Below are 20924 nucleotides of genomic sequence, written 5' to 3' on the forward strand. Positions count from 1 at the left end.
GCAAAAAACTAGGAGTAGACAACAGATTCTTACAGATGTTACAGGAAGCTGTGTTCTGGTGTAGAGGATTCCATTTCTGGTCTGCATATCTGAAAAACGGTAAGATGAACAGTTTCACATTAAACCCTGGTGCATGTTCAACTGTGGTATCAGAAATCTGCAAATGGTATTTCAGAAGTCAGATCCAATAGGGTTGTCAATCTTACAGGAATCAGGTTCGGGATAGGTTCATCCTTAATACAATCTTGCAACAAGTTTGCACAAAACTAACAGATACTTACAGTTGTTAGCTACAGACTGTAATTTTCCCATCAATGTCTGGTCTGCAGTTCCCTGAAAGAGAGTACAGTCAAAATATTAACATGAAGTTTGTGCATGCATGTTCAAATGTATCATGATCAATTATGCTAATTGTATTTCAGAAGTCAGATCCGACAGGGTTGTCAATCTTACAGGAATCAGGTTCGGGATAGGTTCATCCTTAATACAATCTTGCAACGAGTTTGCACAAAACTAGCAGATACTTACAGTTGTTAGCTACAGACTGTAATTTTCCCATCAATGTCTGGTCTGCAGTTCCCTGAAAGACAGTACAGTCAAAATATTAACATGAAGTTTGTGCATGCATGTTCAAATGTATCATGATCAATTATGCTAATTGTATTTCAGAAGTCAGATCCGACAGGGTTGTCAATCTTACAGGAATCAGGTTCGGGATAGGTTCATCCTTAATACAATCTTGCAACGAGTTTGCACAAAACTAACAGATACTTACAGTTGTTAGCTACAGACTGTATTTTAACCATCAATGTCTGGTCTGCAGTTCCCTGAAAGACAGTATGGTAAAAAAATATTAAGAATTAACTTTATTGTGCATGGATGTTCAAATGCATCATGATCAATTATGCTAATTGTATTTCAGAAGTCAGATCCGACAGGGTTGTCAATCTTACAGGAATCAGGTTCGGGATAGGTTCATCCTTAATACAACCTTTGCAAAAAACTAGGAGTAGACAACAGATTCTTACAGGTGTTACAGGAAGCCATGTTCTGGTGTAGAGGATTCCATTTCTGGTCTGCATATCTGAAAAACGGTAAGATGAACAGTTTCACATTAAACCCTGGTGCATGTTCAACTGTGCTATCAGAAATCTGCAAATGGTATTTCAGAAGTCAGATCCAATAGGGTTGTCAATCTTACAGGAATCAGGTTCGGGATAGGTTCATCCTTAATACAATCTTGCAACGAGTTTGCACAAAACTAACAGATACTTACAGTTGTTAGCTACAGACTGTAATTTTCCCATCAATGTCTGGTCTGCAGTTCCCTGAAAGACAGTAGTCAAAATATTAACATGAAGTTTGTGCATGCATGTTCAAATGCATCATGATCAATTATGCTAATTGTATTTCAGAAGTCAGATCCAACAGGGTTGTCAATCTTACAGGAATCAGGTTCGGGATAGGTTCATCCTTAATACAATCTTGCAACGAGTTTGCACAAAACTAACAGATACTTACAGTTGTTAGCTACAGACTGTAATTTTCCCATCAATGTCTGGTCTGCAGTTCCCTGAAAGAGAGTACAGTCAAAATATTAACATGAAGTTTGTGCATGCATGTTCAAATGTATCATGATCAATTATGCTAATTGTATTTCAGAAGTCAGATCCGACAGGGTTGTCAATCTTACAGGAATCAGGTTCGGGATAGGTTCATCCTTAATACAATCTTGCAACGAGTATGCACAAAACTAGCAGATACTTACAGTTGTTAGCTACAGACTGTATTTTTCCCATCCATGTCTGGTCTGCAGTTCCCTGAAAGACAGTATGGTAAAAAAAATATTAAGAAATTAACTTTATTGTGCATGGATGTTCAAATGCATCATGATCAATTATGCTAATTGTATTTCAGAAGTCAGATCCGACAGGGTTGTCAATCTTACAGGAATCAGGTTCGGGATAGGTTCATCCTTAATACAATCTTGCAACGAGTTTGCACAAAACTAACAGATACTTACAGTTGTTAGCTACAGGCTGTAATTTTCCCATCAATGTCTGGTCTGCAGTTCCCTGAAAGACAGTACAGTCAAAAGATTAACATGAAGTTTGTGCATGCATGTTCAAATGTATCATGATCAATTATGCTAATTGTATTTCAGAAGTCAGATCCGACAGGGTTGTCAATCTTACAGGAATCAGGTTCGGGATAGGTTCATCCTTAATACAATCTTGCAACGAGTTTGCACAAAACTAGCAGATACTTACAGTTGTTAGCTACAGACTGTATTTTTCCCATCAATGTCTGGTCTGCAGTTCCCTGAAAGACAGTATGGTAAAAAAATATTAAGAATTAACTTTATTGTGCATGGATGTTCAAATGCATCATGATCAATTATGCTAATTGTATTTCAGAAGTCAGATCCGACAGGGTTGTCAATCTTACAGGAATCAGGTTCGGGATAGGTTCATCCTTAATACAACCTTTGCAAAAAACTAGGAGTAGACAACAGATTCTTACAGGTGTTACAGGAAGCCATGTTCTGGTGTAGAGGATTCCATTTCTGGTCTGCATATCTGAAAAACGGTAAGATGAACAGTTTCACATTAAACCCTGGTGCATGTTCAACTGTGCTATCAGAAATCTGCAAATGGTATTTCAGAAGTCAGATCCAATAGGGTTGTCAATCTTACAGGAATCAGGTTCGGGATAGGTTCATCCTTAATACAATCTTGCAACGAGTTTGCACAAAACTAACAGATACTTACAGTTGTTAGCTACAGACTGTAATTTTCCCATCAATGTCTGGTCTGCAGTTCCCTGAAAGAGAGTACAGTCAAAATATTAACATGAAGTTTGTGCATGCATGTTCAAATGTATCATGATCAATTATGCTAATTGTATTTCAGAAGTCAGATCCGACAGAGTTGTCAATCTTACAGGAATCAGGTTCGGGATAGGTTCATCCTTAATACAATCTTGCAACGAGTTTGCACAAAACTAACAGATACTTACAGTTGTTAGCTACAGACTGTATTTTTCCCATCAATGTCTGGTCTGCAGTTCCCTGAAAGACAGTACAGTCAAAATATTAACATGAAGTTTGTGCATGCATGTTCAAATGTATCATGATCAATTATGCTAATTGTATTTCAGAAGTCAGATCCGACAGGGTTGTCAATCTTACAGGAATCAGGTTCGGGATAGGTTCATCCTTAATACAATCTTGCAACGAGTTTGCACAAAACTAACAGATACTTACAGTTGTTAGCTACAGACTGTAATTTTCCCATCAATGTCTGGTCTGCAGTTCCCTGAAAGACAGTATGGTAAAAAAATATTAAGAATTAACTTTATTGTGCATGGATGTTCAAATGCATCATGATCAATTATGCTAATTGTATTTCAGAAGTCAGATCCGACAGGGTTGTCAATCTTACAGGAATCAGGTTCGGGATAGGTTCATCCTTAATACAACCTTTGCAAAAAACTAGGAGTAGACAACAGATTCTTACAGATGTTACAGGAAGCTGTGTTCTGGTGTAGAGGATTCCATTTCTGGTCTGCATATCTGAAAAACGGTAAGATGAACAGTTTCACATTAAACCCTGGTGCATGTTCAACTGTGGTATCAGAAATCTGCAAATGGTATTTCAGAAGTCAGATCCAATAGGGTTGTCAATCTTACAGGAATCAGGTTCGGGATAGGTTCATCCTTAATACAATCTTGCAACGAGTTTGCACAAAACTAACAGATACTTACAGTTGTTAGCTACAGACTGTAATTTTCCCATCAATGTCTGGTCTGCAGTTCCCTGAAAGAGAGTACAGTCAAAATATTAACATGAAGTTTGTGCATGCATGTTCAAATGTATCATGATCAATTATGCTAATTGTATTTCAGAAGTCAGATCCGACAGAGTTGTCAATCTTACAGGAATCAGGTTCGGGATAGGTTCATCCTTAATACAATCTTGCAACGAGTTTGCACAAAACTAACAGATACTTACAGTTGTTAGCTACAGACTGTATTTTTCCCATCAATGTCTGGTCTGCAGTTCCCTGAAAGACAGTACAGTCAAAATATTAACATGAAGTTTGTGCATGCATGTTCAAATGTATCATGATCAATTATGCTAATTGTATTTCAGAAGTCAGATCCGACAGGGTTGTCAATCTTACAGGAATCAGGTTCGGGATAGGTTCATCCTTAATACAATCTTGCAACGAGTTTGCACAAAACTAGCAGATACTTACAGTTGTTAGCTACAGACTGTAATTTTCCCATCAATGTCTGGTCTGCAGTTCCCTGAAAGACAGTACAGTCAAAATATTAACATGAAGTTTGTGCATGCATGTTCAAATGTATCATGATCAATTATGCTAATTGTATTTCAGAAGTCAGATCCGACAGGGTTGTCAATCTTACAGGAATCAGGTTCGGGATAGGTTCATCCTTAATACAATCTTGCAACGAGTTTGCACAAAACTAACAGATACTTACAGTTCTTAGCTACAGACTGTATTTTTCCCATCAATGTCTGGTCTGCAGTTCCCTGAAAGACAGTATGGTAAAAAAATATTAAGAATTAACTTTATTGTGCATGGATGTTCAAATGCATCATGATCAATTATGCTAATTGTATTTCAGAAGTCAGATCCGACAGGGTTGTCAATCTTACAGGAATCAGGTTCGGGATAGGTTCATCCTTAATACAACCTTTGCAAAAAACTAGGAGTAGACAACAGATTCTTACAGGTGTTACAGGAAGCCATGTTCTGGTGTAGAGGATTCCATTTCTGGTCTGCATATCTGAAAAACGGTAAGATGAACAGTTTCACATTAAACCCTGGTGCATGTTCAACTGTGCTATCAGAAATCTGCAAATGGTATTTCAGAAGTCAGATCCAATAGGGTTGTCAATCTTACAGGAATCAGGTTCGGGATAGGTTCATCCTTAATACAATCTTGCAACGAGTTTGCACAAAACTAACAGATACTTACAGTTGTTAGCTACAGACTGTAATTTTCCCATCAATGTCTGGTCTGCAGTTCCCTGAAAGAGAGTACAGTCAAAATATTAACATGAAGTTTGTGCATGCATGTTCAAATGTATCATGATCAATTATGCTAATTGTATTTCAGAAGTCAGATCCGACAGAGTTGTCAATCTTACAGGAATCAGGTTCGGGATAGGTTCATCCTTAATACAATCTTGCAACGAGTTTGCACAAAACTAACAGATACTTACAGTTGTTAGCTACAGACTGTATTTTTCCCATCAATGTCTGGTCTGCAGTTCCCTGAAAGACAGTACAGTCAAAATATTAACATGAAGTTTGTGCATGCATGTTCAAATGTATCATGATCAATTATGCTAATTGTATTTCAGAAGTCAGATCCGACAGGGTTGTCAATCTTACAGGAATCAGGTTCGGGATAGGTTCATCCTTAATACAATCTTGCAACGAGTTTGCACAAAACTAACAGATACTTACAGTTGTTAGCTACAGACTGTAATTTTCCCATCAATGTCTGGTCTGCAGTTCCCTGAAAGACAGTAGTCAAAATATTAACATGAAGTTTGTGCATGCATGTTCAAATGCATCATGATCAATTATGCTAATTGTATTTCAGAAGTCAGATCCAACAGGGTTGTCAATCTTACAGGAATCAGGTTCGGGATAGGTTCATCCTTAATACAATCTTGCAACGAGTTTGCACAAAACTAACAGATACTTACAGTTGTTAGCTACAGACTGTAATTTTCCCATCAATGTCTGGTCTGCAGTTCCCTGAAAGAGAGTACAGTCAAAATATTAACATGAAGTTTGTGCATGCATGTTCAAATGTATCATGATCAATTATGCTAATTGTATTTCAGAAGTCAGATCCGACAGGGTTGTCAATCTTACAGGAATCAGGTTCGGGATAGGTTCATCCTTAATACAATCTTGCAACGAGTTTGCACAAAACTAACAGATACTTACAGTTGTTAGCTACAGACTGTAATTTTCCCATCAATGTCTGGTCTGCAGTTCCCTGAAAGACAGTACAGTCAAAATATTAACATGAAGTTTGAACATGCGCATGTTCAAATGTATCATGATCAATTATGCTAATTGTATTTCAGAAGTCAGATCCGACAGGGTTGTCAATCTTACAGTAATCAGGTTCGGGATAGGTTCATCCTTAATACAATCTTGCAACGAGTATGCACAAAACTAGCAGATACTTACAGTTGTTAGCTACAGACTGTATTTTTCCCATCAATGTCTGGTCTGCAGTTCCCTGAAAGACAGTATGGTAAAAAAATATTAAGAATGAACTTTATTGTGCATGGATGTTCAAATGCATCATGACCAATTATGCTAATTGTATTTCAGAAGTCAGATCCGACAGGGTTGTCAATCTTACAGGAATCAGGTTCGGGATAGGTTCATCCTTAATACAATCTTGCAACGAGTATGCACAAAACTAGCAGATACTTACAGTTGTTAGCTACAGACTGTATTTTTCCCATCCATGTCTGGTCTGCAGTTCCCTGAAAGACAGTATGGTAAAAAAATATTACCATTATCTTTATTGTGCATGGATGTTCAAATGCATCATGATCAATTATGCTAATTGTAATTCAGAAGTCAGATCCGACAGGGTTGTCAATCTTACAGGAATCAGGTTCGGGATAGTTTCATCCTTAATACAACCTTTGCAAAAATCTAGGAGTAGACAACAGATTCTTACAGATGTTACAGGAAGCCATGTTCTGGTGTAGAGGATTCCATTTCTGGTCTGCATATCTGAAAAACGGTAAGATGAACAGTTTCACATTAAACCCTGGTGCATGTTCAACTGTGGTATCAGAAATCTGCAAATGGTAATTCAGAAGTCAGATCCGACACGGTTGTCAATCTTACAGGAATCAGGTTCGGGATAGGTTCATCCTTAATACAATCTTGCAACGAGTTTGCACAAAACTAGCAGATACTTACAGTTGTTAGCTACAGACTGTAATTTTCCCATCAATGTCTGGTCTGCAGTTCCCTGAAAGACAGTACAGTCAAAATATTAACATGAAGTTTGTGCATGCATGTTCAAATGTAACATGATCAATTATGCTAATTGTATTTCAGAAGTCAGATCCGACAGGGTTGTCAATCTTACAGGAATCAGGTTCGGGATAGGTTCATCCTTAATACAATCTTGCAACAACTTTATTGTGCATGGATGTGTAGTGCAATTGTTAAGTATTCAGACACAGTGACTTTTTCTACATTCGGTTACGGTCTAGCATTATTCTAAAATGCATAAAATAAAACAAATCCTCATCTACACACAATACCCCATAATGACAAAGCAAAAACAGGTTTAATTTTAATTTGGTAAAAAATTAAAACACCCTGAAATATCTCATTTACATAAGTAATCCAACCCTTACTCAGTTTTTTATTTTATTTCACCTTTATTTAAGCAGGTAGGCTAGTTGAGAACAAGTTCTCATTTACAACTGGGACCTGGCCAAGATAAAAACAAAGCAGCGCTACACAAACAACAACACAGAGTTACACATGGAATAAGCAAACATACAGTCAATAATACAATAGAAAAAGTCTATATACATTGTGGGCAAATGAGGTAGGATAAGGGAGGTAGGCAATAAATAGTCCGTCGTGGCAAAATTATTACAATATAGCAATTAAACACTGGAGTGATAGATGTGGAGAAGATGAATGTGCAAGTGGAGATACTGGGGTGCAAAGGAGCAAAACAAATAAATAAATAACATTATGGGGATGAGTTAGCTTGGATGGGCTATTTACAGATGGGCTATGTACAGTTGCAGTGATCTGTGAGCTGCTCTGACAGCTGGTGCTTTTGTGAGGCAGATATGAGTCTCCAGCTTCAGTGATTTTTGCATTTTCCAGTCATTGGCAGCAGAGAACTGGAAGGAAAGGCAGCCAAATGAGGAATTGGCTTTGGGGGTGAGTAGTGAAATATACCTACTGGAGCACGTGCTACGGGTGGGGTGCTGCTATGGTGACAAGTGAGCTGAGATAAGGCGGGGCTTTACCTAGCAAAGACTTATAGATGACTTGGAGCCAGTGGGTTTGGCAACAAATATAAAGTGAGGGCCAGCCAGTGAGAGCATACAGGTCGCAGTGGTGGGTAGTATATGGGGCTTTGGTGACAAAACGGACGGCACTGTGATAGACTGCATCCAATTTGCTGAGTAGGGTATTGGAGGCTATTTTGTAAATGACATCGCCGAAGTCAAGGATCGGTAGGATAGTCCGTTTTATGAGGGTGTTTGCCAGCATGAGTGAAGGATGCTTTGTTGCGAAATAGGGAGACGATTCTAGATTTAATTTTGGATTGGAGATGCGTAATGTGAGTCTGGAAGGAGAGTTTACAGTCTAACCAGACGCCTAGGTATTTGTAGATGTCCACATATTCTAAGTCAGAAACGTCCAGAGTAGTGATGCTGGTAGCGATCGGTTGAAGAGCATGTATTTAGTTTTACTTGCATTTCAGAACCGTTGGAGGCCACGGAAGGAGAGTTGTATGGCGTTGAAGCTCGTCTGGAGGTTAGGTAACACAGTGTCCAAAGAAGGGCCAGAAGTAATACAGAATGGTGTCGTCCGCGTAGAGGTGGATCAGAGAATCACCAGCTGCAAGAGCGACATCATTGATGTATACAGAGAAGAGAGTTGATAATTCAACCCTGTGGCACCCCCTTAGAGAGACTGCCAGAGGTCCGGACAACAGGTCCTCCGATTTGACACACTGAGCTCTGTCTGAGAAGTAGTTGGTGAACCAGGCGAGGCAGTCATTTGAGAAACCAAGGCTGTTGAATCATCCGATAAGAATGTGTTGATTGACTCGAAAGCGTTGGCCAGGTCGATGAATACAGCTGAACAGTATTGTACTTTGAAGAACCTTTGGCAGCAATTACAACCTAGAGTCTTCTTGGGTATAATGCTACAAGCTTGGCACCTGTATTTGGAGAGTTTTCCCATTCTTCTCTGCAGATCATCTCAAGCTCTGTCAGGTTGGATGGGGAGCATCGCTGCACAGCTATTTTCGGGTCTTTCCAGAGATGTTCGATCGGGTTCAAGTCCGGACTCTGGCTGGGCCACTCAAGGACATTCAGAAACTTCTCCTGAAGCCACTGCTGCGTTGTCTTGGCTGTTTGCTTATGGTTGTTGTCCTGTTAGAAGGTGAACCTTTGCCTCAGTCTGAGCTCCTGAGCGCTCTGAAGCAGGTTGTCATCAAGTATCTCTCTGTACTTTGTTCTGCTCATCTTTCCCTTGATCCTGACTAGTCTCCCAGTCCCTGCCGCTGAAAGACTTCCCCACAACATGTTGCTGCCACCACCATGCTTCACCGTAGGGATGATGCCAGGTTTCCTCCAGACATGACGCTTGGCATTCAGGACAAAGAGTTCAATCTTGGTTTCATCAGACCAAATAATCTTGTTTCTTATGGTCTGATAGTCCTTTAGGTGCCTTTTGGCAAACTCCAAACTGGCTGTCATGTGCCTTTTACTGAGGATGGGCTTCCATCTGGCCACTCTACAACAAAGGCCTGATTGGTGGAGTGCTGCAGAGGTTGTCCTTCTGGAAGGTTCTCCCATATCTCCAGAGGAACTCTGGAGCTCTGTCAGAGTGACCATAAGGTTCTTTACTCACCTCCCTGATCAAGGCCATTCTCCCACGATTGCTGTTTGGCCGGGCAGCCAGCTCGAGGAAGAGTCTCGGCGGTTTCAAACTTCTTCCATTTAAGAATGATGGAGGCCACTGTGTTCTTGGGGACCTTCAATGCGGAATACATTTTTTGGTACCCTTCCCCAGATCCGTGCCTCGACACAATCCTGTCTTCGAGCTCTACAGACAATTCTTCCAACCTCACGGCTTGTTTTCACTCTGACATGCACTGTCAACTGTGGGACATTATACAGACAGATGTGTGACTTTCCAAATCATATAGAAACATCAAGGACGATCAATGGAAACAGGATGCACCGGAGCTCAATTTCAAGTCTCATAGCAAAGGGTCTGAATACTTATGTAAACAATTTCATTGTTAAAATTAATACATTTGCAAAAATGTCAAAAAACCTGTTCATGCTTTGTCATTATGGGGTAGTGTGTGTAGATCGAGTTTTATTCATTTTTTAAATCCATTTTAGAATAAGACTAACGTAACAAAATGGGAGAAAAACGAAGGGGTCTGAACACTTTCCGGGAATACACTGTACGTAATTGTAATGCATATATAATTGCAATTAGTAATAATATTAGCTAGCAACAATATATAAATACTCTATTTTCATATTTTACAAACTGAAGGTTGACAAAGTTTTTAAAAAGACAGGTAAAAAAAATATAAAAAATGAAATAAATTGAAAGTTATGTAAACTGATGTACAAGATTCATTCGTATTACAGGTATTTTTCAACCATTTCAAAATTATGCCAAAGTTAGAATACCTTTAATAGTTTAAATCTTGTATTCATTAGTGTTGTTATTTCCACAGTGGTATTGCTTTCCACCCTCTTATGCTTCATTCAACGCAGTTAGGTCAGTATTTTTAAATCATAATTTAACACCATCAAATGTCATGCATATTTTTGTGCTAACGTGTAGAGATAGAAGGGGTCGACTAAAAATAACGTTGACAAAATTCTATTGTTATTCCTGTTTGGAAAAATGGGGTGCCAATAAAGCACTGGTTTTGAAAATAACACATTTCACTCAATAATTGCTTTATATTGACTTAAATAAAACAATGAATATGATAAGAGTAAGCCAAATTTGAGGTCTTAGACATTTGCAGCTAGTTGTGCGTCTCTAACAGGGTGGAAATACCTCAAGGTCCATGTGTGAACAATCTGCTTATAAATACTAGGATTCATGTGCTTGACCAATGTTTTTCTTAAAGTCAAACGTGTCCTTTTTGTGATAGAATACTAAGATAATAAAACAAATAAAAGTTACGAGGACCAAAAGACAATGGAATGCCTATTGACCACAAATTATTATATTTACACTTGTATTCCATTTTGGCACTAGAATACATGTTTGACTCATATCGACGCCACACAGGCCGTTTTCAAAACGTTAAGTTGCTTTTAGGAGCAGTCGCTCTTTTTTAATACAATCTTGAACAAAACTAGCAGCTGTTAAAATACAGTATATTCTTACAGGTTGTCTTGTTTTTGCATACAAACTTTAATGTTATGCCACACTATTTCACAAAACTAGCAGCAGTTAAATTGACTTACAGGAGTTCCATTTTTTTTTCTGCAGTCCCCCCTGAAAGACATTAAGACAAGAATAGTCTGTTAACATGTACATTTATTGTGAATGTTAAAATATAACATAGTAGCTAATGTAATGTAAATTGTATTTCAGTAGTAGAATTTCAGAAGTCAGATTCGTCAGTGTCTACAATTTTGCACAAACCTAGCAGCAGTTAATTCAGACAGCCGTTAGTTTTTCCTTCGAGCTAATGTTTCTGGGTTGTAAAAGGTGCTTCGCTAACACGCAAAAGTTGTTCCCAGGCCGTCATTGAAAATAAGAATTCTTAACTGACTTGCCTGGTTAAATAAAGGTAAAATAAATAAAAAAAAGCAAACTTCGCTAACACGTGGTGCTCTACTTATGCTTAACATTATTTCACATATCATTTTTAAAAGTGATGATTGACAACTAATGTCAATAGCTAGCTGTCGTGCTATCTAGGTTATAACTGCAGATGTATTGCTAATAGTCTTACTTCCAGTGAACTTCGCCAGCAAACTAACTGAGTTAACAAGTTGGAAATTGCAGATAAAAGGGATCCCGTAAGCGTTTCGTGAAGTACTTATATTCAAATTCATCACACGATTCAAAACAGCCGATTCAAGCATTGGCGAAAGTGCCATTGAAATCGCGTTTTTCTCGCTCCAAAGGCGCTTGATTGGCTACATTCGGATTGGTCGCCGTGCTTACTGATGACGTACCAGCTAAACGCGCAATTTGAAATGTACCAGCTAATCTAACTAACTAGCTAGCTGTGAATGAATCTAGCGGAGCCATTTTTTAAAATTAATTTTGTCAATTAATTAATTTAACTTGCTTGTAAATTGCTCGTATTTGTATTGTTATAAAATGTGTTGTTCATTACACCATGGATGTTGGTTCACATTTACAGTAAGTTCCGATTTTAGTTAGCGAACTAGCTACGCGTTAACTGTTGATTTCCCCAACCAACTAACGCAAATTATTGACAATAAGATAACTATCTAACTAAGTAATGATTTCTCCCAAAAATGTGTGAATAATATTACATTTGATAGTTATATATGTTTCTTTGATACCAGGGTTATAAACAAATGTTTTGGTTTTACAGGAGTTTTGAGCAAAGCTTAAACAACTATACCGGAGACGACCCACTCGATCCATGGGACAGGTAACTTGTCAATGCATTGTGCAATGTGTGTAACCTTTGGTTAATTAGAACAACTTCTTACTTACAATGACGGCCTGCCGAGAGACAGAACAACAGATTTTTAACTTTTCAGCTCTGGGTTTCGATCCAGCAACCTTTTGTTATTGGCCCTTCAGAGGGGGCCAACAACGAAAAGTAGACAATGAATGGTTATTCATCTGGCATTGATTTGACATTTTCACATGCATTTGGTTTGAGAGGAATATAACATTGTAAAAAAAAAAACGAAATCTAAGTACTGATGAAGCAAGCAATTGATTGTGATAAGTCATCTATGTTTTTTTTGTCCAGCTTAAATTTGTTGGTGTATAACTCTTTACCATTTACATTATTTCAGGTTTATAAAATATCTAGAGAAGAGACTACCTGCTGAAGACTCCAAAGCGATGTCTCTTGTGCTAGATCGTCTAGTACAAAGATTTCTCCAAGAAGAGCGTTATACCAATGACATCCGATACGTAAACTACTGCATTAAATGTGCAAGTTATTACAATGAGCCCATCAAACTATACAGCCACATATACAGTAAGGGCATTGGCACCAGGGATGCAGTCCTCTATGTGGCGTGGGCTCAACAGTTTGAGCAGCAGGGCCTGCTTCAACAAGCTGACGCCGTGTACCAGAGAGCCATTGAAAACCAAGCTAAGCCAACTGACACTGTCCTTCAGCAATACAGGTAACTTGAATTATTGCGTTTACCTTTCCATGTTGATGTTTCTGTTGTTGATACATTTTAATGTATTCACAGAATGTTCCAAACCAGGACTTCTGGAAGTGGGGCAGGGGCTTCAGGTGAGACTTTTGTGTGCATTTCTTCCTTCTGGACCGGATCTTTGGCTGTGGAAATTATCAAAGGAAACTAATGTATCCACTATCTAATCTGTGTTTATGAAAACAGAAGCTGTACGGAATCCTCTTCAGAATTCCAACTTGGTAAATCAGCTGCATACCCACAGAGTGCCCAGCCCACAGTGCAAGGTGAGTTACTAACAGTTTTTGTAGCTTCAAACTTGGTATACATTGGTTAGTGGCCGTTTCTCATGTGTTGTTCATAGAAAGTGATCAATATGATTTATTTTTTTTGCCACAGGACCTTGAACGTCTGTTCCAACTCCCTACAGACAGAACTGTTCGCATGTAAGTCACTAGACAGAATACCAATTCTTCTTCTTGTCCCTTATTTTCGGAACGTTACATTATATTACCTCTAATGAAATTACTCTACCACAGAATCTCCCGGTCTGAAAATGTGGTGGTAAATAAACCCAATCAAGGCCCGGTTGTGAGCCTGCAGACAGTGTCGATGTACCGTACGGAAGACCTCGTCTGCGATGGGTCTGAACTATGCTTCGAGGAGGTCAGGGCCAGACGATACTTTGTGAGATGCAAGCAAGAGAAGAAACGGAGAGAGTTTGGTAGGATCATATGACTTCTTAACCCAGCGCTGTTCCATCACACTCCTCTAAAGAGAAGAAATGTATGGCTGGATTTTAGTGTAGTCAAAGACATCGATATGAACAGGCCACATGATATCCTTTAGACACCCTTCATCTAAATCAAATGCATTAACAACTGGTTGCATAGCTCACTACCACAGGGCTAATTGTGGGTTTTGACCAACGTTTTCTTTGTGTTCTGTTACCAGAGGAACGTCAGAGTTTGGTTAGAGAGCAGGAGGAGGAGGTAATGAGGATGAACCGGCTGTTGGAGGAGCTGGAGAGTAATCTCTGTGTGAGCTCTACAGGCCAGGGAAGCACCGCCAGTGTTCTACCAGTGCAGCAGGTGAGAGAAAACACATTGCCTTTTTATCTTTAGTCGTTTCTGTTATAGTTTTCCTCGTACACTTAAAAAAAAAAAAAAACATTGGTATACACTTCTGTTTCAGACACTCTGCACACCTGCAACAGACCTGAATCCTGAGTTCCTCCAACATTCCTTAAGGCAACCTCTACTCTCAAGCAACCTCGGCATCAAACTCACTCCAGGCTTTAGACTGAACAGTGGACAGGACCCCAGACAAGGCTTGGTTAGGGAATCTGAGACACACCTTCAGTGCGACAATCTCAGGGCTCCCATTACAGACACTCTGCGCTCACAGAGATCCGTTTCCTCATCTGGACAGTTAGAGGAGGTAAACACCTCCCATAGACGCTCCCTCCACATGCCAGAAGCAGCAATGGGTCACTTGTGTGAATGTACAAAAGCTCCAAAACCATTTGCAGTCGCTTCCCAGGCATATTCTCTACAAGCTTCTCTAGTTCAGCCCCAACCAGAACAAAACTCTAAGCCATTTGGGTCGGCCCCACAGAAGCCAGCAGCCTACAGATCTGACGTGCAGCTTGGTGGAGTTCCAAATCAGGGTGGTCACTCTCACCTCAGCAGCATTTTCCAGCAGCACAACGGCAGCGATCATCAGTAAGTGATAATGAGTCATCATGTCTCCAGATTGGTTCTGGTTTTTCAGATGTGTAATTGTTCCCAACCAGACTTAATTACATATCTTATGCTGCTGCTTAGTCAGAGTGAAACGCCTCAGCGATTAACCTAATTAATTTGTTTTTAATTAATTTAATTAAGCCGCTCATCATCTCCAAGCTAATCTCTTCTTTGTTTTTTCTAGTGAGGTGTCTGTCAGTGACGCTCCTGAGTCGGAGGTGAAATTAGATGGTGAGTAAAGGACCGTAACCTGGGCCCGTTATCCCCTTCATTGGAATCCGCATGGGAATTAAAAGATTGTTTAATCACACCGTCCCTCACTCGCTCCTATTCTCTCTGGCAGTGTCACAGGGAGGGGCTGGAAACGTGTCCCATATCACTCCTAACACTTCTCTGGGACTGGGGCAAGCCACCCCGTCCAGGGTGCTCCCATCCCCCACAGTCAACACACGGGAGGCACTTGGTGATAAATGCATACTTTATTGATGACTCAGTCATAAACCATGTTGTGTTTACATATTGGTGATTTAGATGTCTAAAATGCAGAAAAGCCACTGTGGTGCTATCTACTACACCCAGTCCCTTTTTTTGGTGGATATATTCTAATGTATTACCATACCTGTGTATGGGAAAGACGCTACAACCAATGGAGTCCTTAGTATCTCACCGCTCTTTACCCTCACCTCCAGATGCTATCATGGACATGTTCCAGGCTCCAACCCTCCTGCAGGAGGACCAGTTCCGCAGCATGCCAATGCATCCACATCAGACAGAGAACATTTTTGATGCTGGCTACCAGAGAACGGGTAATTCAATTCCCATCTGATTGGAACTTCTCAAAATCTTTGTTTCAGACTGTAGGTCAAAGTGCATGTAAAAAAAAATCGCATCACATTTTACAGTAAAACAAATAAATAAAATAAGAGGTAGAAGCCAACAACAGACAAAAAAAGCGACACATAATGGCGGGTCGCCCTTTTGATTTTACATACAGTAATTAAATGGTCTTTCTATAAATGTTTTTGTTGTATTATGTAATGGAGGCGATGCGTCATTCAGCAAGCCCCGCAATACAGTCCCTTTCGCCATCTTTCAGGATGAGAATGACATAAAGGAGAAATGCAGGTGAAGCATTGCATTTATTCGCCTGCATCCCTTTCTCTTTGCCGTCTCTTTAATTCAACAAAGGACATTTATTAACAATGCATTATTGTTCTTCTCCTGATCCATTTAGTGCTGCTATGGTGGACAATGCAAAGCCACCAAGGGCCCTAGCAGAAATCCCTGTCTCTAAACCAGGGAAACAAAATGTAAGTGCACAATTACTTGGTGACTTACCCATGTTGATTCAACAAGGACTCAATGTTGTTGATGGTTGTGTTATTTTAAGTTGAGTACACAATGCAAACCTTTATCGTTTCGTGTGTTTGCTCGTTTACATTTTTTTTAAATCAGGAATCTCCTTCGGAATTGATACCAGATGAGAGCACTATTTGGGAAGCACGCTACAACTCCCTGGCCGCCTGCCCCAACAGCACCAGAGACTTTTCACTGTCGGCTCACCTGGTCTCCACGCCCTTCCAAAACAAAGCTCCTTACTCCTGGGACTTTGATCAGGATCAAGGTAGCCCTCTGTCTGAGCTTATACAGGATGCATCCCAACGGGTACCATAGGGCTCTGGTCAAAAGTAGTGCACTATATAGGGGAATAGGGTGCCATTTGGCAGTTCAGAAATCACCTGGCAAAACGTGTCTGTAGTTCAGAACAACAATGCTGTCTATAGCAAGTACTTTACTTTTTTTTTTTTTTTTTTTTTTTCCCCTCTAGAAAATTATCAGCCCAGAGGCTTTGGGGGTCTGGAAGAAGTCCCTTTCCTACGACAGCCCACAAAACTCAGGTACTTAACAGTAACCCCCTATTGTAGACTACCGGTAACTGCAGTGTACTGTATGTGTTCACGTTGAATGTTTGTTGGTCCACGTTTTTGATGTGTAGTCAAGAGTGAGGGTCAAACCATTGTAGTTGCCTCCATGGCGGTGATAATGACCTCCTTCCTCAGCCCTATCATAGAGCAGAGCCCACCTGATGGGTTACCTGAGACTGGCACGGATTGCTGTATGAGAGCTCAGGGCTTTGCTGAGCAGGGCACCATTGTGGGAGAAGGGCTAGCCCTGGCCCAGCGAAGCCTGGCTATCTGCTCCATGACTGAAGTGCAGCATCATGCCCCGGCCGCACTGTCCTTCAGAGACCAGACTGCCCCCCTGACCCATGCTGAGGTGGCAGTGGCCAAAAGCCCTCCTTCCAAGGCCTCAAAGCCAGACTGGGATGTCTATGTGAGCCCAGAGCAGTCCTCAAAGCCAGCTTTTCCTCTCCCACAGCGTGCACCTGTGGCAGAAGCATTAATTTCAAAGAGCCAGATCTATGCCCTCAAATCCAACTTTGATGTTCCAACTTGTCCAGAGAAAGCCCCAATGGCTGCCTTCGATATCCCCATGAGTCCGGAGTGTGCACCCAAGTCAGACTGGTTAGTGGTCAAAAGCCCAGAGGTTGTGGTTGAACCTGACTTGGATGCCTTCATGAGTGCCCGTCAGGGTCAGAGAACAGTCAGCATCCTTCTGGAGACCGTGGACATCCCCATGAGTCCAGATCCACCTAAATTTGGCTCGGATGTGACCATGAGTCCATTCCAGTCATCATCAAAGTTCATAATGGATATTCCTATGAGCCCAGACCAAGGTTCAAAGGTGAACATGGATGTTCCCATGAGTCCAGCAGCTCAAGGGGCAGCGGCTGTAGAGCTGGTCTCCGACCCCTGGGATGAGGAGATGATTTCCTCCCTGCTCTCCAAGCTGTCCACACCACTCACCTCACAGCCTAACTTCATCACCTGGCAGTGCAAAGTCCCCAGCATTGCACCCAAGATGATCATCAAGATCGGTAAGAAAGTCGTCTATCTTTGTGTTTACAAGCAGTGACATTAAAAATAAAAAACAACACCCCCCCCCCCCCCCCCCCCAAAAAAAAAAAAATGACATCTGAAAATGGCTTTGATGGTCGTCACACAGGTGAAGGCTCCTTACGTGTTGACTGTGTACTCGGACAGGGTGCCTTTGTCACAGTCTACCAGGCAACTGACCTTAACACCTCGGAGAAGATGATTTTAAAGGTAAGATGGATCTTGACTTTATATTAATTTAAAACAGTTGACTCCCCTGACCCTTCAATGAAATTAGTAGTAATTATTTTGCCTCTGCCATTACTAAGGCCAGAGAACATGGCATGTTTTTATGGAGCTGGCCCTCACAATGAATGCGCTCCTATTGGGTGATTGATTCTCAATGCTTGAATGTGTCTTTCTTGATCTATAGGTGCAGAAACCAGCCAATCCGTGGGAGTTTTACATCAACTCTCAGCTGAATGCCCGGCTGCAGCCCAGCGTGCGCCACCTCTTTAATAACATCCACTCTGCCCACCTCTTCCAGAACGGTAGTGTGCTATTGGGCGAGCTCTACAACTGTGGCACCCTATTGGTGGGTAGTAACCCCTCTTCATCACCCACCAGACTTTGTCAATCAATTAAAGATCAAGGATACTTCCCAATGATATCCCTTTCTTCCCAAAGTGTGTAATGTTTCACATCCATTCACTGATTTGAAAGGACTGGTATAAAAAATATAGTGGAAACTCACTCTAGCCCATGCCTGTAGCAATCTAATGCTTTTAGATTTGTGGGAAGTGGTGAACAAGTTTACACTATAGGAGAAAGGAGATCTTATTGGGATGCACCCAAGGAGAGGCCACAGCAGAGCACTGAAAGGAGTTAAACATGTTTTATTATTCCCCTCTAGAATGCTGTAAACCTGTACAAGAACCTTCGTGACAAGGTGATTCCCCAGCCTCTGGTGATCTACTTCACTATCTGCATCCTGCACATGGTGGAACAGCTGCACAATATCCACATCGTTCACGCTGACATCAAACCAGACAACTTCCTGCTGGGAGAGAGGTAGTGACGTCCCTGAGTGTGTAAAGGAGACCGATAGGAATCCTGTATCAAATGCTAAACTTAATATGTTCAACTGTGTCATTTCATTGAGGAACATCTTTTTTGATTTGAGTATTTTCCTTCCAATCATTTAGTAGTGGGTGGATGCAGTACTCTACCAGGGATTTCCAATGTCTCCTCTTAACTGTTTTAATTGTTTGCCTGTTGTTGTTTAGGTTCCTGGAGAAAAAGTCTTTTGACCAAGATTATCTGGATCATGGCCTCTCCCTAATTGACCTGGGTCAGAGCATTGACATGACTCTGTTCCCAGAGGGCACGGCTTTCAACGCCAAGTGTATGACCTCTGGCTTCCAGTGTACAGAGATGCAGAGTGGGAGACCATGGAACTACCAGGTAAAGATTGCTTGTTTGTGTGCGTGCTCCTGTAATGATGGTGGATGTCTGATAATACCTTTTGAGGATATTAAGTTTCTTTGTTTTAGACGGACTACTTTGGTATAGCAGGAACGGTGTACTGCATGATTTTTGGAACATACATGCAAGTGGCACAGGAGGGTGGCGTGTGGAAGACAAATGCAGTATTTAGAAGGTAACCCTTTTTTGCTCTCAAACTCGTTGACTATATTTGTTGTTATTTTGAAAACATCTCTCCACTCCACCGCAAATAGTTAAAATTCACACTATATTACCTTTCCCCTTGTCTGTCTCCTCCAGAAATCCCCACAGTGATCTGTGGACAGAGTTCTTCCACACTCTGCTGAATGTACCTGACTGCAGCTCCCTGCCCTGCCTGCGGAGCCTGCGCAGTAGACTGAGCACTGTGCTCCAACAGAACTACAGCAACAAGCTGCCGTCACTGAAGACCCGCCTGGTTATCCAGCTGTTAGAGAGCAGGACGCCACAGAGATAGAACTCCCTGAGAACCTTTCTACTCCTGGGTCCTGTTCAGTAGGTATACAATTAAAGAAAGCGGTCTGAAACTGAGTGGAACTTGGGAGATACTATCTGGACTTTATGAACAACCCTAATGAACACGACCCTGGATGGATACTACTGCAATGTTGAATTTCTAGTCCATTTGTAAATACAAAAGATTGACCTTAAATCGGGTCTGGTCACTGTGATAACCTTTTATGCATTTTAATGTTTTTTTAGTGACAACCATTTGTCCATTTAAATAACAGAAATTGTGAGGTTGGCGATGTTATGGTGTATTTAAATTTGTAAAGAATAAATAACATTTTAAACATTTCTGTCTTGCAAGTGTAGTTTATCATGGCCTTTGAATTTCTTTTGGCTCTAACTTCATGCAGAAATATGTCACTAGGTGTCACCCTTGTTCAAGAAGTTGAGCAACATGCTCTAGTTTGTGAATTTAGTGTGTAATTTTAAGGACAGTATTTGATATTAACACAATATATACTATATATGTATTCCCTTGATACTACAATGCAAGATAAATGAAGGCGAGGCAATTATTTATGTTTCAGTACCTATTGCCAGATGTTTGATGATAGTAGCTAGGTTAATGCACCAGCAGAATATAGCAATCAAAAATTACTTTTCATCCAGAACAACAGATCAAAACAAATTAAGGAGGTGATGTACGAAATTAGCACAAAATACTTGACTGGTTCCAAGCGTCGGAGCAATTCAGTTTCGAGTCATACCAAAGACTTAAAAATGGAACCTGATACCTCTGCTTGGCGCTTGGCATTAAGGACATGGATTGGGTGATGAACCCCTGTGATAGGCTAGTGTCCTGCCCAGGAGGTGTCCTGTGATCTGTTCTGGTTTGGACAAGGCTTTCTTACAATTCAGTTTGGATCCAGGCTACATATGTAATTACCACAATCTGTGCCTCTACAGTACAGTTCCCTCAGAGGTGCCTCTAGTTTTGCCACTGTCTATTCCATTGCTAGGCACCCTGTTTGACTCCCACTTTAACAGCTCTGCCCTCTGATGTCCTCAGCATTATTAATGAG

General features: G+C 40.7%; 1 protein-coding gene, 1 long non-coding RNA gene and 29 other non-coding genes across 38 annotated transcripts; 1 reads left to right on the forward strand and 30 right to left on the reverse strand.

Moving 5' to 3' along the window:
* Positions 1-22: 22 nt before the first annotated feature.
* On the reverse strand, positions 23-11890 carry LOC149981411 (uncharacterized). 5 transcript variants are annotated; one of them, XR_016497617.1, is made up of 7 exons: positions 2772-2827; positions 2524-2579; positions 1769-1820; positions 1029-1084; positions 529-580; positions 282-333; positions 30-89 (listed from the first exon to the last, which is right to left on the reverse strand). It is a non-coding gene; the product is annotated as an uncharacterized LOC149981411 (long non-coding RNA). The 5 variants fall into 5 exon arrangements; XR_016497620.1 differs by lacking the exons at positions 30-89; positions 282-333; positions 529-580; ... (1 more) ...; positions 2524-2579; positions 2772-2827 and adding exons at positions 5995-6046; positions 6497-6548; positions 6997-7048; positions 11289-11319; positions 11783-11890 and having other exon boundaries at positions 1780-1820; XR_016497619.1 differs by lacking the exons at positions 1769-1820; positions 2524-2579; positions 2772-2827 and adding an exon at positions 1277-1359.
* On the reverse strand, positions 169-240 carry LOC149981412 (small nucleolar RNA SNORD50). Its single transcript, XR_016482955.1, has one exon. It is a non-coding gene; the product is annotated as a small nucleolar RNA SNORD50 (small nucleolar RNA).
* LOC149981413 (small nucleolar RNA SNORD50) lies at positions 416-487 on the reverse strand. Its single transcript, XR_016482943.1, has one exon. It is a non-coding gene; the product is annotated as a small nucleolar RNA SNORD50 (small nucleolar RNA).
* LOC149981414 (small nucleolar RNA SNORD50) lies at positions 663-734 on the reverse strand. The gene has a single exon (XR_016482944.1). It is a non-coding gene; the product is annotated as a small nucleolar RNA SNORD50 (small nucleolar RNA).
* Positions 916-987, reverse strand: LOC149981415 (small nucleolar RNA SNORD50). The gene has a single exon (XR_016482945.1). It is a non-coding gene; the product is annotated as a small nucleolar RNA SNORD50 (small nucleolar RNA).
* Positions 1164-1235, reverse strand: LOC149981416 (small nucleolar RNA SNORD50). Its single transcript, XR_016482956.1, has one exon. It is a non-coding gene; the product is annotated as a small nucleolar RNA SNORD50 (small nucleolar RNA).
* On the reverse strand, positions 1409-1480 carry LOC149981417 (small nucleolar RNA SNORD50). Its single transcript, XR_016482960.1, has one exon. It is a non-coding gene; the product is annotated as a small nucleolar RNA SNORD50 (small nucleolar RNA).
* Positions 1656-1727, reverse strand: LOC118965669 (small nucleolar RNA SNORD50). The gene has a single exon (XR_005053047.1). It is a non-coding gene; the product is annotated as a small nucleolar RNA SNORD50 (small nucleolar RNA).
* On the reverse strand, positions 1911-1982 carry LOC118965670 (small nucleolar RNA SNORD50). Its single transcript, XR_005053048.1, has one exon. It is a non-coding gene; the product is annotated as a small nucleolar RNA SNORD50 (small nucleolar RNA).
* LOC149981418 (small nucleolar RNA SNORD50) lies at positions 2158-2229 on the reverse strand. Its single transcript, XR_016482946.1, has one exon. It is a non-coding gene; the product is annotated as a small nucleolar RNA SNORD50 (small nucleolar RNA).
* LOC149981419 (small nucleolar RNA SNORD50) lies at positions 2411-2482 on the reverse strand. Its single transcript, XR_016482947.1, has one exon. It is a non-coding gene; the product is annotated as a small nucleolar RNA SNORD50 (small nucleolar RNA).
* On the reverse strand, positions 2659-2730 carry LOC149981420 (small nucleolar RNA SNORD50). The gene has a single exon (XR_016482958.1). It is a non-coding gene; the product is annotated as a small nucleolar RNA SNORD50 (small nucleolar RNA).
* LOC149981421 (small nucleolar RNA SNORD50) lies at positions 2906-2977 on the reverse strand. Its single transcript, XR_016482932.1, has one exon. It is a non-coding gene; the product is annotated as a small nucleolar RNA SNORD50 (small nucleolar RNA).
* LOC118965671 (small nucleolar RNA SNORD50) lies at positions 3153-3224 on the reverse strand. The gene has a single exon (XR_005053049.1). It is a non-coding gene; the product is annotated as a small nucleolar RNA SNORD50 (small nucleolar RNA).
* LOC118965672 (small nucleolar RNA SNORD50) lies at positions 3406-3477 on the reverse strand. Its single transcript, XR_005053050.1, has one exon. It is a non-coding gene; the product is annotated as a small nucleolar RNA SNORD50 (small nucleolar RNA).
* On the reverse strand, positions 3654-3725 carry LOC118965676 (small nucleolar RNA SNORD50). Its single transcript, XR_005053054.1, has one exon. It is a non-coding gene; the product is annotated as a small nucleolar RNA SNORD50 (small nucleolar RNA).
* LOC118965665 (small nucleolar RNA SNORD50) lies at positions 3901-3972 on the reverse strand. Its single transcript, XR_005053043.1, has one exon. It is a non-coding gene; the product is annotated as a small nucleolar RNA SNORD50 (small nucleolar RNA).
* LOC118965673 (small nucleolar RNA SNORD50) lies at positions 4148-4219 on the reverse strand. Its single transcript, XR_005053051.1, has one exon. It is a non-coding gene; the product is annotated as a small nucleolar RNA SNORD50 (small nucleolar RNA).
* Positions 4395-4466, reverse strand: LOC149981422 (small nucleolar RNA SNORD50). Its single transcript, XR_016482950.1, has one exon. It is a non-coding gene; the product is annotated as a small nucleolar RNA SNORD50 (small nucleolar RNA).
* Positions 4648-4719, reverse strand: LOC149981423 (small nucleolar RNA SNORD50). The gene has a single exon (XR_016482951.1). It is a non-coding gene; the product is annotated as a small nucleolar RNA SNORD50 (small nucleolar RNA).
* Positions 4896-4967, reverse strand: LOC149981424 (small nucleolar RNA SNORD50). Its single transcript, XR_016482959.1, has one exon. It is a non-coding gene; the product is annotated as a small nucleolar RNA SNORD50 (small nucleolar RNA).
* Positions 5143-5214, reverse strand: LOC149981425 (small nucleolar RNA SNORD50). The gene has a single exon (XR_016482934.1). It is a non-coding gene; the product is annotated as a small nucleolar RNA SNORD50 (small nucleolar RNA).
* LOC149981426 (small nucleolar RNA SNORD50) lies at positions 5390-5461 on the reverse strand. Its single transcript, XR_016482952.1, has one exon. It is a non-coding gene; the product is annotated as a small nucleolar RNA SNORD50 (small nucleolar RNA).
* LOC149981427 (small nucleolar RNA SNORD50) lies at positions 5635-5706 on the reverse strand. The gene has a single exon (XR_016482961.1). It is a non-coding gene; the product is annotated as a small nucleolar RNA SNORD50 (small nucleolar RNA).
* On the reverse strand, positions 5882-5953 carry LOC149981428 (small nucleolar RNA SNORD50). The gene has a single exon (XR_016482953.1). It is a non-coding gene; the product is annotated as a small nucleolar RNA SNORD50 (small nucleolar RNA).
* Positions 6131-6202, reverse strand: LOC149981429 (small nucleolar RNA SNORD50). Its single transcript, XR_016482935.1, has one exon. It is a non-coding gene; the product is annotated as a small nucleolar RNA SNORD50 (small nucleolar RNA).
* LOC149981430 (small nucleolar RNA SNORD50) lies at positions 6384-6455 on the reverse strand. The gene has a single exon (XR_016482954.1). It is a non-coding gene; the product is annotated as a small nucleolar RNA SNORD50 (small nucleolar RNA).
* LOC149981431 (small nucleolar RNA SNORD50) lies at positions 6636-6707 on the reverse strand. Its single transcript, XR_016482963.1, has one exon. It is a non-coding gene; the product is annotated as a small nucleolar RNA SNORD50 (small nucleolar RNA).
* Positions 6884-6955, reverse strand: LOC149981432 (small nucleolar RNA SNORD50). Its single transcript, XR_016482962.1, has one exon. It is a non-coding gene; the product is annotated as a small nucleolar RNA SNORD50 (small nucleolar RNA).
* Positions 7131-7202, reverse strand: LOC118965674 (small nucleolar RNA SNORD50). The gene has a single exon (XR_005053052.1). It is a non-coding gene; the product is annotated as a small nucleolar RNA SNORD50 (small nucleolar RNA).
* On the forward strand, positions 11633-20188 carry LOC110529487 (mitotic checkpoint serine/threonine-protein kinase BUB1). Of its 4 annotated transcripts, none has more exons than XR_016497616.1 (23): positions 11638-12198; positions 12398-12457; positions 12834-13172; positions 13245-13288; positions 13395-13474; positions 13587-13633; positions 13727-13911; positions 14142-14278; positions 14382-14911; positions 15117-15163; positions 15276-15395; positions 15622-15738; positions 15976-16057; positions 16167-16242; positions 16388-16556; positions 16761-16830; positions 16993-17870; positions 18037-18099; positions 18302-18463; positions 18782-18939; positions 19155-19332; positions 19422-19528; positions 19654-20188. XR_016497616.1 is itself a non-coding variant. In XM_036984880.2 (23 exons), exons 1-23 carry the CDS (start codon positions 12176-12178, stop codon positions 19847-19849), a joined length of 3906 nt encoding a protein of 1301 aa, XP_036840775.2. In that variant the 5' UTR covers positions 11638-12175; the 3' UTR covers positions 19850-20188. The 4 variants fall into 4 exon arrangements, 3 of the variants coding, with proteins under 3 accessions (XP_090098805.1, XP_036840775.2, XP_036840776.2); XM_036984880.2 differs by having other exon boundaries at positions 17999-18099; XM_090242679.1 differs by lacking the exon at positions 15976-16057 and having other exon boundaries at positions 11633-12198; positions 17999-18099.
* Positions 20189-20924: the final 736 nt, after the last annotated feature.

Source organism: Oncorhynchus mykiss, chromosome 8 (assembly GCF_057628025.1).
Source record: "Oncorhynchus mykiss isolate SJ-2025 chromosome 8, ASM5762802v1, whole genome shotgun sequence".
NCBI classification, from domain to species: domain Eukaryota; kingdom Metazoa; phylum Chordata; class Actinopteri; order Salmoniformes; family Salmonidae; genus Oncorhynchus; species Oncorhynchus mykiss.

What these genes read in the sequence shown, in the direction of transcription:
- LOC110529487 (XM_036984880.2), top strand. Translation starts at nt 12,176, where the DNA reads ATGGATGTTGGTTCACATTTACA. An exon ending in TGCCCAGCCCACAGTGCAAG is followed by an intron (nt 13,475 to 13,586) that starts GTGAGTTACTAA and finishes TTTTTGCCACAG; the next exon opens with GACCTTGAACGTCTGTTCCA. An exon ending in GACATAAAGGAGAAATGCAG is followed by an intron (nt 16,058 to 16,166) that starts GTGAAGCATTGC and finishes TGATCCATTTAG; the next exon opens with TGCTGCTATGGTGGACAATG.